The sequence below is a fragment of the Podarcis liolepis genome, assembly GCF_965112155.1.
Source record: "Podarcis liolepis genome assembly, chromosome: 7".
Taxonomy (NCBI): Eukaryota; Metazoa; Chordata; class Lepidosauria; order Squamata; family Lacertidae; genus Podarcis; species Podarcis liolepis.
Window position 1 is genome coordinate 73,598,844 of NC_139561.1, and position 17,464 is coordinate 73,616,307.

Consider the following 17,464-nt stretch of genomic DNA (forward strand, 5'->3'; position numbering starts at 1 on the left):
ACTTGGCTCACTCACTTCAAATTGGCTGGAAAATAAAACTGAATTAAACACACACACACACACACACACACACACACCACACACACTTAATGTTTGCTTTCCAAGCCATTCTAAGGCTTAGAAAATATCCCTTCCTGGGTAGCTTTGCCTGGTGCCCAAAACATCCTCCCCCCAGACCATAGCTGTCAAGTGTCCCTTATTTGAAGGGACAGACCCTTATTCCAGCGCCATGTCCCGCTGCTGTCCCTTATTGATGGATGTCCCTTAAATGTCCCTTAAATGATGTCCCTTAAATTTCAAAGGAAGCAGCTCCTCTCCCTCCCTCCCTGCTGGCCAGGGAGGAGGGAGGCTCCAACTGTGTTGCTTGGCTGTGTTGCTCACCCAATAAGAAGTCTAAGGACGACTGGGGGGTGGAGCTTGCATGCCTTGTGTGTGGCTAGTTAATGCAAGCTGAGGGGTTTTTTGAATGCTGGACGCCATTTTGTTGCACGTGCTGCTGCAAACTTTGCAGTGCAAAGTCAGGCCGGGGAGCCATCTTAAGTTGAGGCTGCATAGGCCTTTGTGGTGCATGTAATTCAGATTCTATTCAGTTGAACCTCTGGTTACAAAGATGGTTGGACAGTGTTCTCGAAGCTACCAGCATGAGTTTGACCAGACTGCAGGAGGACAGGAAGACTGGAGTGCCTGGAACAGGTGAGGCTGCAGGTCCCTTATTTTGGCTGCTGGTCCCTTATTTTCAAATCTGTAAGTTGACAGCTATGCTCCAGACTCCTAAACCCACTTCCTCTCCTTTCCCTTTACTTAACCACCTGGAGAAGAGAGTCCTTCCCTCCCCAACCTCTTCTCCACCGTCCTGGTGCAGTGTGTCAGGGAGTTGTAGAAGCCCTTGGGGTCTACTAGTAGCCAAGGACTACTGCAATGACAATTGGCCTTAGGAAGGATACACACCTCAAGGGTCACTGAACCTTTCAAGAGTGTCAAGAGTGATGGGGGGATCACAAAGGGAAGGGACAGGCCTCCCTTCTCCCCACATGCCATTGCCCCCCGTCACTTCTCCCAGACTGGCATGATAAACTAACTGAGGGTCAAGGGAGTGTGCAGCATGAGGGCATAAGTGCTTCAGAGGTGAGGAAGAGCCTTTTACATATTTATGCTCAGCAGTGACCCTCAGCTGTAATACCATTGAGTGAGTGCAGTTTGTGTGTGAATGGTTGATAACAGTTACAGTGGTTGTGCAAATGGAGTGTGTGTGAGTGTGAGACTAGGCGAGTGGTTGCATGAATAGGGTGTTTTATGTTGGCTGGGATTCTACATTATGCTCTCTGACTTTTTAATATTGCTTTTAGGGATATGGATACTGCGTTTTAGATGTACATAATTTGACATTGTTTTTATTGGGCGTGTGTGTGTGTGTGTGTGTGCATGTGTGTGTGCGTGTCTGTCTGTCTGTCTGTCTGTCTGTCTATCTATCTATCTATCTATCTATCTATCTATCTATCTATCTATCTATCATATAAACTACTTTGAGATCTCCAGGTACTACGTGCTCTACAAATAGAAAGAAAAGAATAGCAATAATAATTATATAATAATAATAGTAGTAGTAGTAGTAGTAGTAGTAGTAGTAGTAGTAGTAGTAATAATAATAATAATAATAATAATAATAATAATAATAATAATAATAGAAATAGAGTTCAGGGTCTTTTAAGAGCCTGAACGCCAAGAACCTAGCTAGCATCCTTCTCCAGTCATGCATCCAGCATCCCTAGGGGGGAAGTTGGTCCTTTCCAACAATACCTCAACAATGCCATGGCTGATGGTCCCGTAGGGCTTCCGGCGAACCATCAGGAGGCTGATGATGATCACCATGGCAACAGCAACTGCCACCACAAGGAGGCCAATCAGAGCACCCCTGTTGATGGTTACCAAGGTGTCCGGCTCCTGTGGAAGAAGAGATCCAATGAGATCATAAGCATGGTGAGTTCCACTTCATTTCTTCCAAAGCTGATTGCTCACAATACAAAAGGAGGGAAGTCTTGTTCCTACAACACCAAGGAGGGGTGAGATGAAAAGAGTTCCTAAACATGGGACCTTTTCTTTCAAAACCAGCATCCTAGTGGTTCAGGAGTATACATTGCTGCCAAGGCCATTATAAAAATGCATTTATTTATTTTTACAAAAAGATTAAAGGGAGTTGACAAAATGTTGCACACCTCATCAGTATCGTAGGAAGGCTTCCGGTGATGCAATCACCATCCACGTGACACTCAAACAACCAACAATATATCTTTGTTGGTTGGGAAAATCTTTGACATCCTCTCCCCCAGTGACAAAATTCTGGAGGGGAAACAACTGCTGAGTGGTGGGGGATACAACCTCTCTATAACAGAAGATGTCTAGATCCCATGAAAGAAATAAAGAAAACAGCTGTGTGTTTATTGCTATAGTATGAAATTGTCCAGACATGGCCCACATTGCCTTCTGGCTGATCTAGTAAAAAATAAAAATAAAATAAAAAGGTAATCTGTAGCTGGAAGTGGCAATAAAGTGATGCACATGGGAGATGTTATATAAAAACATTTCTATTTGGGATGAAGACCAAGTCGGTTTGAATTGCTCTGCTGTTAATCTGATAGCTATACTCTGGCAGCCTTTGGGGACATCTTTGGGAGAAAGGGCCAAAAAGTAAACCCTACACAAATCCCAAGTGGAGTCCCTAAGATGGTTGGGTGGCGCCTTGTACGGCTCCTTCCAGCAACTCCTGCAGCCAAGCTGGTGCCAAATGCTCTGCTTTCCTTTGGACCACATCAGCAAGGCAGAGAGGGGGCTCTTGTTGTCTGGGCAGCCCAGGACCTCCATACACATTGCCTAGGCTTGCACCCCAGGGAGGTCACTTTGGTACTGCTAATACAGTAAAAACAATGCAGGAGGCACCAGTTGTAAGCTACCGGTCTCTGCAGCCACAGCAGGCGCTGTGATTCCCCAGCAGTTCGACTTCACCCTCGGAGTCACACTCCATTGTCTCGTGAGACAGAAAGGTGTCAACAAGAACTCTGGGTGCATCCAGACATCGCAATAGAACATGGTTGGTCATAATCGGAATGAGCTATTGCCACCCGACCCCACCCCCACTCATCTTCCCCCCCTCCACCTCTTTCCCCCTTTTCTTCCTAATGTCTCAACAAATGAAACCGATTTGTAAAAAAATGTTACATGGGGAAAATTAAGAGAGAGAGACATTGCACATACTTTTGCAAATCAGGAAAATCTTTAATAAAAAGACATTTAAAAAATAATAATAATCGGAATGAGCTGTGGTGAGCCTTTGGTGAAACTATGACGAGAAGTTGGGAAGCTATTACTTAAAATAAATAACCGCAGTTTGCCATTTCACTTGAACCCAACAAACTGAAGTTCAATTATTTTTTAACAGCAGTTAATCTTAAGCATGCTTTGTTTTAAACAAGCCAACTTCCAAACATAGGTTACAGCGCTAACTTGTTTCAACAAGCTGTTAAAGTTAACCACAGATTAGATTTCGGACATAATGCTAAACCGTGGTTAATCCAAAATGGATGTGGAAGCTTCCAGCTATGAAACTCCTTGGAGGAGGAGAGGGAAGGAGGGAGCATGAAAGACGAAGGCATGCCATAACTTGTTCCTGTCATGATAAATAATAGTTTGCAACGTCCGAATGCAGCCTTTAAATACTTAGCACCAGGAAAGTTAAACATCTTCCTCCCAAATGAGCTCATTAAGATCATCTGGAGAGCACCTCCTTTGAATCTTGCCAACATGCGAACTGTTTGCTAGGACATAAGAGAGAGCCTTCCTGGTAACTGCGCCCAGCCTTCCTCTTCTGAGGAAGACTGCCTTGACTCTTCCCTGATGACACTCCAATGGCCCACCAAGACCCTGCTCTCTCTCTTGGGCAAGCCGTCCTGCCGATGTTATAAACTCTATTTTTGATTTTTTAGTTTTCATGTGCTATCTGCTGGTTTTATGTTGTGTATTACAGTACTTATTTTATGCCTCTCATAAGCTGCCTTGAGCATTTCAATGGAAAAAGCTGGATAGAACTGCTACGGGTTCAGCAAGCCTATTCTCCTCCATCACCCAGTTAGCTTTTCTTCTCCTCAACTTGCATAACATCCCACTGGTTGCAGAATTTGGCCCTCTATGTAGGCCACATTCTTTCTCCAAGACATTAGCCTCACCAGCCACACTCTGTACCCTTCCAGTAGCACCTTAAAGACCAACTAAGTTAGTTCTTGGTATGAGCTTTCGTGTGCATGCACACTTCTTCAGATACACTGAAACAGAAGTTGCCAGATCCTTCTATATAGTGAGAAGGTGGGGAGGGGTATTACTCAGAAGGGTCTTACAGGAAAAAGCAAGGGGTGAGAAGGTGAGAAATGGCTTTGTCATGTATAATGAGATAAGAATCCAATGTCTTTGTTCAGGCCAGGTCTCTCCATGGTTTTAAGTTTGGTAATGAGTTGTAATTCAGCAGCTTCTCTTTCCAGTCTATTTTCTTCTCTTCTCTTTCCAGCAGCTTCTCTTTCCAGTCTATTTTCTTCTCTTCTCTTTCCAGCAGCTTCTCTTTCCAGTCTATTTCAGAAATTTTTCCTGTAGGACCTATTGCAGTCGTTAAGAGTCGTCAACAGGCTCATCTCAGCTATCTGCCAATCACCCATTCCCACCACCCTTCTGAGTAATACCCCTCCCCACCTTCTCACTATATAGAAGGATCTGGCAACTTCTGTTTCAGTGTATCTGAAGAAGTGTGCTTGCACACGAAAGCTCATACCAAGAACTAACTTAGTTGGTCTTTAAGGTGCTACTGGAAGGATTTTGTTTTGTTTTGACTATGGCAGACCAACACGGCTACCTATCTGTCTCTGTACCCTTGAGTGCCTTTGCCCGGCTGGAACATGCCCTTTTAATTTACACATGTATATACTTCTGCAGCCCAGTTCAAGTATGAAGAAATGACTGCTTTATTTATGGTGGGCCCTACTATCACACCAATAGAGGACCTGAATTCTGGCACTAAAAAGTATCACTTCCTGACGCTACTCTAATATTTCTTCTCTATTTCAGCAATACTGAAAGCAAAACATTACCGAAGTCCTGGAAGTTCACAGGTTCTTGACAACTGTGTACTAGACAACCTCTAGTATGTAGAAATCCACACCTTATATTTTGGGTAGTTCTGTTTCACTTCTAAGATGACATTAAGCTCAGCTGGTTGAGGGTTTATTATGGGGAGCAATAATATAGGCACAATCATCAGAGAACTAGTGTTGGTTGCTCCTCACTTCTAAGATTATTATTGTTGTACAATTATAAGATTATTGTATAATCTAGCACGCTTTGCAACCATCAGTGCAGATTTCCTTGTGTTTCCTTTCAGCTAGATCTGCCATTTTTTTTGTGCACGTACGTCAGCAAATGATTTGGAGTGCTCCAATATCTGCTTTTGGAGCGACCTGTTGTGTTTTCATTGGATGTAACAAAACTTGCACACCATTTTCTTGAAATTGAAGCACCTTGTGTTTCCAGTGGTTCCTAGATGCTCAGCTTTGAAGCATACTACAAACCCTGATTGGGTGTCTGCCGATCAGAAGGTCGGCGGTTTGAATCCTCGAGACGGGGTGAGCTCCCATTGCTCGGTCCCAGCTCCTGCCAACCTAGCAGTTTGAAAGCACATCAAGTGCAAGTAGATAAATAGGTACTGCTGCGGCGGGAAGGTAAACGCCGTTTCCGTGCGCTGCTCTGGTTTGCGAGAAGTGGCTTTGTCATGCTGGCCATATGACTCGGAAGCTGTACGCCAGCTCCCTCGGTCAATAAAGCGAGATGAGCGCCGCAACCCCAGAGTTGGCCACGACTGGACCTAATGGTCAGGGCCCCCTTTACCTTTACCTTTTAGGACCCTGGAGAGAGGGACCCTGCTACAGAAATACTAATGGGCCTTTGACCTCTCACAACCCCAGAGCACTACGTCACTGGTGGCAAATGTCAGTTTTCTGCCATGAAATGCGTAGAAAGGCACTGATCATGATGATGCCAATGGCAAGCCACTTACTGCCTTGGTTCTGACCTGTTAAAAAGTGAGAGTAGGGGCTTTGTTCACAGGGCTGTTGTGCGGATAAAGACTGGGATGGAATTTGCATTCACAAAAGGCATTACTTACTAAGAAGAAAAGGATTAGGTAAAGATTACATCAACTGTTGCAAAGTTCCACAGCGCTCAGAGTAAGCTTTTGATCCCAGCAGCATTCGTCAGGCATTCAGAGCAGAAATAAAATGGGATTTGTTCTCCTGCCCAAGGCCATTTTCGCAAATGATTCTTAAGTCAATGTTTCCAGTTCCTGCATCTGTAATTCAGATGTAAAAGCTACATGGGGCTGGAATGAACACTTTTTCAGTTTGCAAAATGGTGCTTCTACTTTCTATGCCATTTTGCCATACGAAGAAGGTGGGTTATTTCTATTTCTATTATTATTAAAAAAGAACAGACAAAAACTCAATTTTAGCATCCCTTGTCAAGGCACCTTAACTGACTGAAATCACCTGGTTTTGCAGAAAACAAAGGACGTCTGTGGCCAAGCCAACTGGATGACAGTTCCCAGTTTTGCCCTTACCAGAAAGCCAACACTTCCATCTCCAATTGCCCCCCTAAGAAAACTCCTTTAAGGCCCACAAACAAAAGAAATGTAGCAGAAGTGACCTTTCCTTCAAGCGCAATTTGAAAAAATCTATAAACCAGGAAGCAAAAAGTGACACAAAGCAGAGGGTGACCTCAGTCTCAGAACACAAAACAAAACACCCAGCTCCCTTCGGATAAAGTTCTCTTTGGTTTGGGATTCTGCAGAGAAGCAAACCGGATCGCCCTGCTTCCCGCAGAGTAATCTGATGCCAGTGATCCTTTTGGAAAAGAGCTGAACTAACAACCAGCCACAACAGAGAAAGCAGAGGCCAAGGTGTAGCTGGAGGTTTATATTACAACAGATGTACACGGGGCACAGAGTCAACTGACTCGAACGGGGATTTGGAATTCGGCATATAACCAAGAGCATCGTAAAGACATTAAAAGACAAAATGTGCATAAGGTTTCGATGAGCCAATAGTACTTACAATCACAGAGTCAGAAAGGACCTCAAAAGATCCTCTAATCTAACCCTCCACCAATGTAGGAAAGCCACTTGGACAGCATCCCTGATAGGTGGCCATCCTTGCCCATCAATCCCTCCTTTTCATCCCTGATGAGAATATTTGCTTAAGGAACTCTGTGTATGCTCTGAAGCCTTCCCTTCCTTATTTCCTCATGTGTCACAGGTCTAAAGCCTTGACTCAAAGACAGACCCCAAGCCCGCTCATAAATGGTGAGTAATTATTAAAAGTTCTTTGGGCACAGCAGTATGGCAGGGGGTGTTTAAGCTTTAGTCTGTTTAAAACGGATGGTTCTATTGACTTCTATGGTACAAAATCAAGCAGCTGCATATAGGCAAGACCACAGATATGGGGCATGTTTCTGCCTCTTCTCAACTTCAGAATCATCAGTGCCTGGAGTGATCTTACTGAACACAGTCTTCCAGACTGCAGCCCATTCCGCCAGCCTGCATCAATGGGTGATATACAAAGCAAGGCTCATTCTATCAGCTGGCCATTATAAGAACTGCTATTTGAAATTTGGTGCCTGAGTTATTCCTCATCCCTCCTTGTCCCTTTCTCCTTGTGCGTCATGTCTGTCAGTAATAATAATAATAATAATAATAATAATAATAATAATACTCCGCCTATCTGACTGGGTTTCCCCAGCTACTCTGGGCATCTTACAGCATATATAAAAACATAATAAAACATCAAACATTAAAACCTCCAGATACAGGGCTGCCTTCAGATGTCTTCTAAAAGTTTTGCAGTTCTTTATCTTCTTGATATCTGACGGGAGGCCGTTCCACAGGGAGGGTGCCACTACCAAGAAGGCCCTCTGTAAGATTTTATGCCTGCAGGTAGGGACTGTCTTGTTTCAACTGATTGCATGAAAGCCACTCCGGGCTGAAGAGCAGGATACAATTGCTTTAAAGAAATAAAATTCTCCCCTGTGGGGGACACTGTCATTTGGCTTGTTTTAACTAATCATATTTAAGATTAACCACAGTCTGGTCTGGGTTCAGACAACATGCTAATACTGCAGTTAATCTAGAACAGAAGCAAAAGCTTCTGAATTTCTCCTCATGGCCACACCAAGGGGAAGGGACTCTTCTCAGCTCACCCTCAAATTGCTAAGCTATGGTTTAGTGCTTTGCCCGAAATCAGTTCATTAAGAAGAAGAAGAAGAGGAGGAGGAGTTTGGATTTGATATCCCGCTTTATCACTACCCGAAGGAGTCTCAAAGCGGCTAACATTCTCCTTTCCCTTCCTCCCCCACAACAAACACTCTGTGAGGTGAGTGGGGCTGCGAGACTTCAAAGAAGTGTGACTAGTCCAAGGTCACCCAGCAGCTGCATGTGGAGGAGCGGAGACACGAACCCGGTTCCCCAGATTATGAGTCTACCGCTCTTAACCACTACACCACACTGGCTCTCCCAGCCTGCTCCCATTCTGTACCTCCCTGCTTTGGATTCTACGGCTTGAACAGAATGCGGCAAAGCCAGAAGCCAGAGAATGGCTTTTGTACGCAGGACAACGACGACAACAACAACAACATCAAAGGAGATACTCAGAGAAGGGCTTCAAGCCGCAACAAGCTAGGAAATGAATATTGGCTAGAAGGAGCAGACACAATTTCTGCATCCCAAAAAGTTGGACCAAACAAATAAGCTCATTCCGTGTACATACACATTTGTACAGAAAGAAATAAAAAAAATATGAATGGCCGCCACACAAAAGAGGGGTAGGGGGGTGTGGGGAAGAAATTTGATTGTTTGCTTTTACAGGCAAACCCACCACATTTTCTGAAACAATATTCAGACTGAAACGCACCCATCTCTTGAAATTCACACTTCCCCAAATTTTGCAACGTAGCTGTCTAGCCAAGTAATGCTAATATATGCATGAAATGAAACATGTCACCCTTAAAGTTCTTTATGTTTCTGCAGTAATTTGCAATTTCTTTCTTTTTTTGTAAAAACACCGAAAAAACCTTTTAAAAATCTGTCAGGATTTTAGTGCAAATTTCTCCTGACAAATTTTGGGATGCAGATTTGCCTGCTATATAGATCTTTGCAAAACAGTTTCCCAGTATGCAATGCATTTGTATGTTATATTCATGAACGTATGAATTTTAGGCAGAGTTTCTCCATATATATGCAAAGTTTGTGCCTGTTTGGAGAAATGCACTGCGAAATTCAGGGATGTGTGAATTTCAAAGAACAGCTGTGTTTTGTTTGGCATATTGGTTCAAGAAGCGTGAAATAGGTAGCCGGTCATTAAAATGCAAACAAAATTGAATTTCTCCCCTTCCCTACTATTAACAAGGATGAAATTATCATTACAGGAGGGAGAGCTTCCTTCCTCTTTCTTTCTTTCTTTCTTTCTTTCTTTCTTTCTTTCTTTCTTTTCCAAAAGAGCAATTCCTAAGATATCCCACTAGGAAATTTTGCTGATGCACATTTTAAAGCCTTTCTGAATAAAGATCCAAGAGCACTGACTTGAATAACGTTGAGAAAATGTCCTTTTCTAAAAGTGGAGATTCAGCCCAAATGAAGGGAAATGAAGGAGCTGAAATTCTATCAGCTGAAACATAATAAAACGCCTAATAAGGTAGGAGAAGGGGGGGAGGGGGGGAAGGAACAGAGGAAGAAAAAGGAAGAATGAGAAGCATCTAGATAGAGACATAAAAGCCCAAGGAGAAGAATTTTAAAAGGGTTACATTAGAAGCAGGAAGCCTGCCAGGGAGAATTGCTTGGGTCATTAGACCATCAAGATGTAAAAAAAGCACTTAAGGACGACAGAAATATTGCAGAGAAGTTAAATGAGTGCTTTGCATCTGTCTTAGACAAAGACAAGGTTGGTGAGATACGCCCAAGCTGTTCCCCATGAAGGCAATAAATCTGAAGAAATGACAGAAACTGAATCGTCTTTGGAGGACATTTTAGAGCAAACGGATAGATTAAACTCATAAATCACCAGGAGCAGATGGAATTCTCCCAAGAGTTCTGAAAGGAACTAAAGTTAAAAGCAAAAAAAAAAGAGAAAGGGGGGGGGGAGGGAGTAACTTTAGAACCCGGATCCAACAAGGGCAATCCGTGCTCCGAAGCCCAGATTTTGAGAGATGCTTGCCTTGCTGAATAATGACCACATGTGCAGAAATGGGCATGGCCAAAGCCCATGGATCCAGCGCTATTCCCATTTGAGGAACATGGGATGCCACGCACACCTGCTTAACAGATGCTTGGCGCTGCCAGCTTCAACAGCATCCAGTACCATTTTTGGGGAGGTGGTGGTGATGGAGGAACTGCATCTAAGCACCCCTTTCCCATCCACCCAGAGGTGATTGATAGTGCCAAAGCTGACGGTGCCAAACATCTGCTAGGCTGGGAAATTTGTCCATGCACTCGACTGCTTTGCCTTGGAGTGTCAGGGCTTTAGCAGAGAGCTACAGAAATGCTAACATTCTGCTAGTTTCTTTTTTTAATTAAAAAGAAATCAACAACTGGGTGTGATGCTGGAAGACTTAGGGCCAAGGGTAGCCAGTGTGGTGTTCCTCCAGATGTTGCTGACCTCCTTATCCCTCCATCATCCCTGACCATTGGCCATTGGCTTGCTGGGGCACACAGAAGTTGGAGTCCAGCAACATTCCTGCATTGCAAGGGGTTAGATGAGAGGACCGTTGGTCAAGTCCTATGCTCCAGAGCAAGAGAAAACAAGCTTGCTCCATCTTCCATATGACAGCCCTTGGGGTATTTGAAGATGGGTATCCTATCTCCTCTCAGTCTCTTCTTTTCCAGGCTAAACATACCCAGCTCCTTCAACCGCTCCTCATAAGGCTTGGTTTCCAGAACCTTAATCATCTTTGATGTCGTCCTCTGAACATGATCCAGCTTGTCAACAACCTTCTCAAATTGTGGTGCCCAGAAGAAGACACAGTACTCCAGGTGTGGTCTGAACAAGACTCCTCTGTGAAGCTCTAGAGAACTGACGCCAATCCATTTGTGGCTGTATACCCAAGTGGGGCTGAGTTCGTGGCACCAATGTCTGAACTCATTGCAAGGCCTCTCTCTATGTCCCAAGCCTCAGGCAGACGCTTCACCAACTGAAGGTGCCACGGATAGAGCTGGGGCCTCCTGCCTGCAGAGGACCTGCTCTGTCCGTCACTGAACTATCTCAGGGAGCGGCCTCCACCCTCTAGATCTCAACCTGCCGCCACACCACTACTTCCATCTGTGGTTTGGGCCTAGCGTGCTGAAAGCTCATTCCAGGAAGCTCATTCATGAATTTAAGGGAGGGAGAATTGCCTTCAGAAGCATATTTTTACTTGCTGCATACGTTCTCCCACACCTACGCATGATCACATAACAGAATAGCTTTGAACCACTGAAAAGACCTGACAGAGAGAGAGAGAGAGAGGGAGGGGGGGCAGGCAGGCCTCAACGCCCAGTTTTAAAAAATAAATAGGGAGATAAATGACGGCCACTTCACCCAGCTCTCAGGGTCAAACTAGATGTCTCTCCCCAGCTACTTTATTTTTGTCGAAAAAGCTTGCATTCTAGGTGACAGGTGTTTCTTCTAGTTCGGGCCTTAGTCTGTGATGTGGGGTGGGGAAACAGATGAGTCTGGATGGATGAGTACAGGGTACAGAATGCACATAAGGGAAGGTGTGGGGTTGGATGCACACCTGACCAGGTGGGATGGCGAGGTGCAGTTGTTTCTGGCTGGCTCCAAAGCCACTTACCAGCTCATCACGTTGGATCTCTTGGGACTTGTACACCATGCCTTTGACATCTGAGGCAGACACATTGACCTGTGGTGAGGGAAGAGGAGGAGATACTTAGATTTTGGAAGGGCTAAGGGAGAAAAAGGAGACTTCAAAGCAGTGTTTCCCCCTCTCCTCGGCACCAAATCCCTCCAGCAACATAGGGCAGCTGTCATCTAGCGTAAATAGTTGGACTCCAACTCATATCAGCCCTAAACATTTGGGCTTCTTCCAGACATTGCTGGACTCCTACTCCCATCCGTCCCCGTCAACATTGCCAATGGCCAGGGATGTTTTCAATATTGGTTTTTAAATGGTTGTAATCCACACTGGGACCTACTGGTAAAAAATTGAATAATAATTTTAATAACAGGAGTCCAACAACATCTGGAGGGCCAGGTCAGTTTTGGTTTCTCTCTGTTTCTTATTTGCCTCCTTCAAAATCTTAAGTTTTGTTCTCCATATCAGTTTTTAAATGATTTTTAAAGAAGTCCTCATGAAAAATTATCAGGATTTTTGTGTGAGCTTCTCCTAATATACACATTTTTGCAAGCAATTTCCCCCAATTTAATCATAGAATAGTAGAGTTGGAAGGGGCCACAAGAGTCATCTAGTCCAACCTTCTGCAAGGCAGGAATATTCTGCATGGCTGCATGCTGTTTTCGCTTACATATGCATCCTTATGGCCACTTTACCTAGCAACTCCAATTTTTGTACAAGTTACTTGGTTGGAGAACGGCATGGCTATTTTCAGAGAATGGCGAGTTATGAAGGATGGCTGCATTTAAATTTGCATATAGTTTCAGGAAGTGAGAATTAGGTAGGTTCCCCTTGAAATGCCAATTTAACCACACACACACACACACACACACACACACACACACACACACACACACAGTTCCTGGCCCCAGTCATCTTTAACTTAAAAGAGCCCAGCAGTTCCCCAATTCATGCTTGACAATGGGAGTTCAAAACAGGTGGGGAGGAAATGTGGTACAGCCCATCCACAAAACCACAGTACGTCAACATCCCCATGGGGAACTACTGTATTTTTCGCTCTATAAGACGCACCAGACCACAAGATGCACCTAGTTTTTGGAGGAGGAAAACAAGAAAAAAATATTCTGAATCTCAGAAGCCAGAACAGCAAGAGGGACCGCTGCGCAGTGAAAGCAGCAATCCCTCTTGCTGTTCTGGCTTCTGGGATAGCTGCGCAGCCTGCATTCGCTCCATAAGACGCACACACATTTCCCCTTACTTTTTAGGAGGGAAAAAGTGAGTCTTATAGAGCAAAAAATATGGTATTTGTTTTCAGAACCTCATGGCCTAAAATTCTCCCTCCATTTGGAAAGCCAACACATCAGAGAGTTTGGTAGGCACCTATCCCCAGAAGTTGCAAGATGCTTAAGCCCATTTTTGATTTTGAAAGCAACCAGCCACACTTACTCACACAGCTAATAAAATTAAGAAGATAAAATGTTAGCGAGAGAGTTGTGGTGCCTAGACAGGGTGTCAGGCTAGGACTGAAGAGACTCAAGCTCAAAACCCCATTCAACTCACTGGTTGACCTTGAGCCAGAAAGTATGTCTCTCAGGCTGTGTACACACTATATCTTTAAAGCAAATTCAAGCATGCTTTCTCTCAAAGAATTCTGGGCACTGTAGTTTACTCCTCATGGAGTTAGAATAATCAGCAACCCTTAAGAAACCACAGTGCCCAGAATTCTTGGGTGGGAAGGATGTGCTTTAAAGATGGAGTGGGTCTCAAAATATCTCACAGGGTTATTGTGAGGCTGAAATGAGAGTTGTGGTAGGGGAACCATGCCCATCACCTTGAGCTGCTTGGAGTACAGGAAGGCTGTAAATATTAATAAAAACAATGAATGCTAGAGAAACATCCAGCTTACCTTACGTTCATATTCGTACAGCAAGGCCTTGTCACTGGTTGGATAGTCATATTCTGCCAGCCCTGAAGCTGTGGGACAGAGGAACAGAGGTCTCAAGTCATTAAGCGTCTCAGGTACCACCATTTACTCTGGCATGGAGTTATTTTGGACAAAAAGTGACCCAAAACTCTTCTCCCCCCACACCACCAAAACTCACAAGGAGGTGGTGTTGTATATGGGCGTGGGGCACTCACCTTTCTTGTCCGCTTGTTCAGAATCTGCCCGTTCCCCACAGAGCAGCAGGAGGAGAGATTAAGCATAGCATAAAGAAAGAAAAGAACAGAAAAAGGAAGAAAAGAAGACAAGTTTGAGGCCAAGAGTGTTGAGATAGCAGAAGGCAAAGCTAGCAAGTAGGGCAACTGGTTTTCAAGCTGTGTTTGAAGGAGCACTGCAGATTCACTGGACATGGCATATCATTAGTGGTTGGGGTAGGGACAGGTGCTAACCTATCTATTTTGGTTTCCCTCAATTCCTCATTTTTCATATCTTAAATTCAGCTCTCCACCTTTCCATATCAATTTGCAAATCTCTTTTTAAAAGGTCCTCAGGAAAATTTATCAGCATTTTATTGCAAATTTCTCCACAGAGATTTTTGTATGCAGCGTTTTTAACATACACATTAAAGCAAAGTGTTTTCTTTTTTGTAAACAATGCATTTTTGTATGTTATTTTCATTAACATGTGCACTTTTTTGCATACTTTACCCTAGTATGTGAATTTTCATACACATTACTCAGCTGGAGAACTGCACTACAAAATTCAGAAACTTTCACATGTGAAAGGATGTCTGCGTTTCAGTTTGCATATTGTTTCAGGAAGTGTGAATTAGATAAATTTGCCTACCTCACCCCTAACCTGGGGGTCCCCTCAAAGAGAAGACCAGCAATGGCAGAAAAGCTTCCCTGAAAGATGCTTTGGTAATCACTTCCTCTCTTGTAGGAGAGCACTGGGTGAGTTCTGAGTGTGTGATCTATTGCACCCATGGCAATAGCAAGAAGTTGTTCCAGAACCTTCTATACTGAACAAGAGTTCCACAACTGATATTTAAAGGGCTTTTCCCGAGGCAAACACATCGGTGGAAGAAAGGATTCCTTCTACAGGCAAAAAATGTTTGAAAGCCATTGAAACAAGGCATGCCAGAAAAAGAAAGTTAAGAACATAAAAGGAGCGCTGCTGGATTAGACCAAAGGCCTATCTAGTCCAGCATACAGGAAGCCCAGATGCAGGACATAGGTTCAAGAGACCTCTCCCACTCGTGATCTCCAGTGACCGGGGTTCAGAGGCATATTGGAGGTAGTACACAGGCATTATAGCTAGTTGACATTGATAGCTTCATTCCCCATGAATTTGTCTAACCTCCATGGGAAGCTGTCCAAGTTTGGTGGCCATCGCTATACCTTGTGGTGATGAATGACGCAGTTGAACTATGCGCTGTGTGAAGTAGTTTGTCAGTCCTGCCAACATTTTATTATTACTGCTGCTACTATTACTATTATTATTATTAATAATAAAATGTATATCCCACCCTTCTTCCTGAAGGAGCCCTGGGCAGCAAATCCACAAAATATAAAACAACTAGAACATACAAAAACCATTCTAATAAAGATGCAGACCAGGAAAGATGACTACTTAAAAGGCTAGTTGAACCGGGAAGGACTTTGTTTAGAGAAGCTGCTGAATTGCAACTCATTACCAAACTTAAAACCATGGAGAGACCTGGTCTGAACAAAGACATTGGATTCTTATCTCATTATACATGACTGAGCCATTTTTCACCTTCTCACCCCTTGCCTTTTCCTGTAAGACCTATTGCAGTCGTTAAGAGTCGTCAACAGGCTCATCTCAGCTATCTGCCAATCTCCCATTCCCACCACCCTTCTGAGTAATACCCCTCCCCACCTTCTCACTATATAGAAGGATCTGGCAACTTCTGTTTCGGTGTATCTGAAGAAGTGTGCATGCACACGAAAGCTCATACCAAGAACTAACTTAGTTGGTCTTTAAGGTGCTACTGGAAGGAATTTTTTTATTTTGTTTAGATTTGTTGAGACTCCAAGTCCCAGTGAGCATGAAAACCCAGATCTCTGCCCATTTTCTGCACACCAGAGAACAAGGGCATGCCAAGCTGGTGCCCGGCCACTGCCCCTCCCCATCACGAGATATCATCATTTAGACACCATCTGAAGAAAATAAAAACCACAGTTGGTGGCAAGCAGGGAGACAAAAACAAATATGGGGAAGGTTCACTCTCCCAACAGCTGATACGTCTCCTCACATTCGTGCACCCATGGGGACAAGACAGTGAAAGGAGACACGGCTCGTGGTTCATTGCAGGATACACGCAGCAGAACTGGAGACGTGATTCTGATGCGACGCTCCCTGTTGGACACAGAACTATTGTCGCAATGACTTCACTGCCTTTCCCCCCAAGCGGTTAGGGCCAGAAATGTGGACGTGAGGGAGAATGCCAATGAACGAGAGCATGAGGGTGCCTGGGACAGGGTAAGGCAGCCTCAGCCTAGCAACTTGCTCTTCTGCACCTTCCGATTGGCCCCTTCTACGCACAGGTAGCCTCGAGGCACCGTCAGTGTGTAACGCAATGATTAATAGGTAGCAGCAGGGGTTCCTGGCAATGCCGGCCGTCCATGTTGCTCTGTTTGCGTTCATTCCTACAGCTGCTGTTGTACGCTATCGACTTTGCCTCTTTGGAGCACCATTCACAACACGGAGGTGATTGTTCTGGTGTAGCAGCCATCCAGCATAATAAGATCACTGCATCAGTCACCCTCTTTTCTCTTAGTTCATTCATAGGCTGCTGTTTTCCTCTAGGGAACTGTGCCGTTCCCTCCGCCCAACTCTGCATACCAGAGGAGACGGCATCGCTGCTATTCTGCTACAGAATCTCTTATTAATCTAGGATGAAGCGAGAGGTGAGTTGCACACCCCAGAGAGCATTATTATTTTTACCATTCATGCTTTGAACTCATAGAAGCAAACTGAACAGTTGACATGAACCAAAGGGTTATTATAAGATTATAGCCAACAGAGTGCTCCTGGGGTCTGACCTCCTCTAAAGATATCCCCTTCTCTAGAATGTTCTGCTTTCATTAGACAGAAGTCAGACCTTTTGCTTGTGGGGACAGAACAAAAAAAAAGGACGTAGGTATTTTACCCAACTGCTCATAAGCAGCAGTGCAAGCAAACAACTCTAAAAGCTGGTGGGCTGCCTTGCTGCTTTCTTCGAAACTGAGTAAAATATCCCCCGTATGCGGCTGGGTTTTGGCTCCCCCCAACAAATTCCCCTTAGACCACAACATTTCTGGCTGCAATATAACTTAGGTTATCACCACAGGATAACTGATGTTAAACATGTCCAGATCATACTGCTGCTAGCATTGGTGAGGGGCGGGAGGTGAGAAATCCAGTTCAGTTTGCATTGGAAGAGAGATTATCTGCATCAGACTTTTGCAAAACAACAGCTGTCTTTCAAAATCTGCACATCCCAAAAATGTGTAAATTGGGAGAAAGTGTACAAAAAACACATCTGTGACTGCAAAATAACACACAAAACATGCAAAAATGATCTAAAAATTGGTA

At 44.1% G+C, this 17,464-nt stretch overlaps 1 protein-coding gene across 4 annotated transcripts in view; it reads right to left on the bottom strand.

The window, feature by feature from the left end:
• Positions 1-1,716: 1,716 nt before the first annotated feature.
• APLP1 (amyloid beta precursor like protein 1) overlaps positions 1,717-17,464 on the bottom strand; it is a 51,418-nt gene continuing 35,670 nt past the window's right edge. The window contains exons 13-16 of one of the 4 annotated variants that reach the window (XM_083512294.1): positions 14,062-14,085; positions 13,829-13,896; positions 11,845-11,970; positions 1,717-1,941 (exon numbers count right to left, since the gene is read on the bottom strand). In XM_083512294.1, coding sequence (XP_083368420.1) covers positions 1,732-1,941; positions 11,845-11,970; positions 13,829-13,896; positions 14,062-14,085 — 428 coding nt within the window. In that variant the 3' untranslated portion in view covers positions 1,717-1,731. The remainder of the gene's footprint in view (positions 1,942-11,844; positions 11,971-13,828; positions 13,897-14,061; positions 14,086-17,464) is intronic. The other 3 variants (XM_083512296.1, XM_083512297.1, XM_083512295.1) reach the window with 3 other exon arrangements.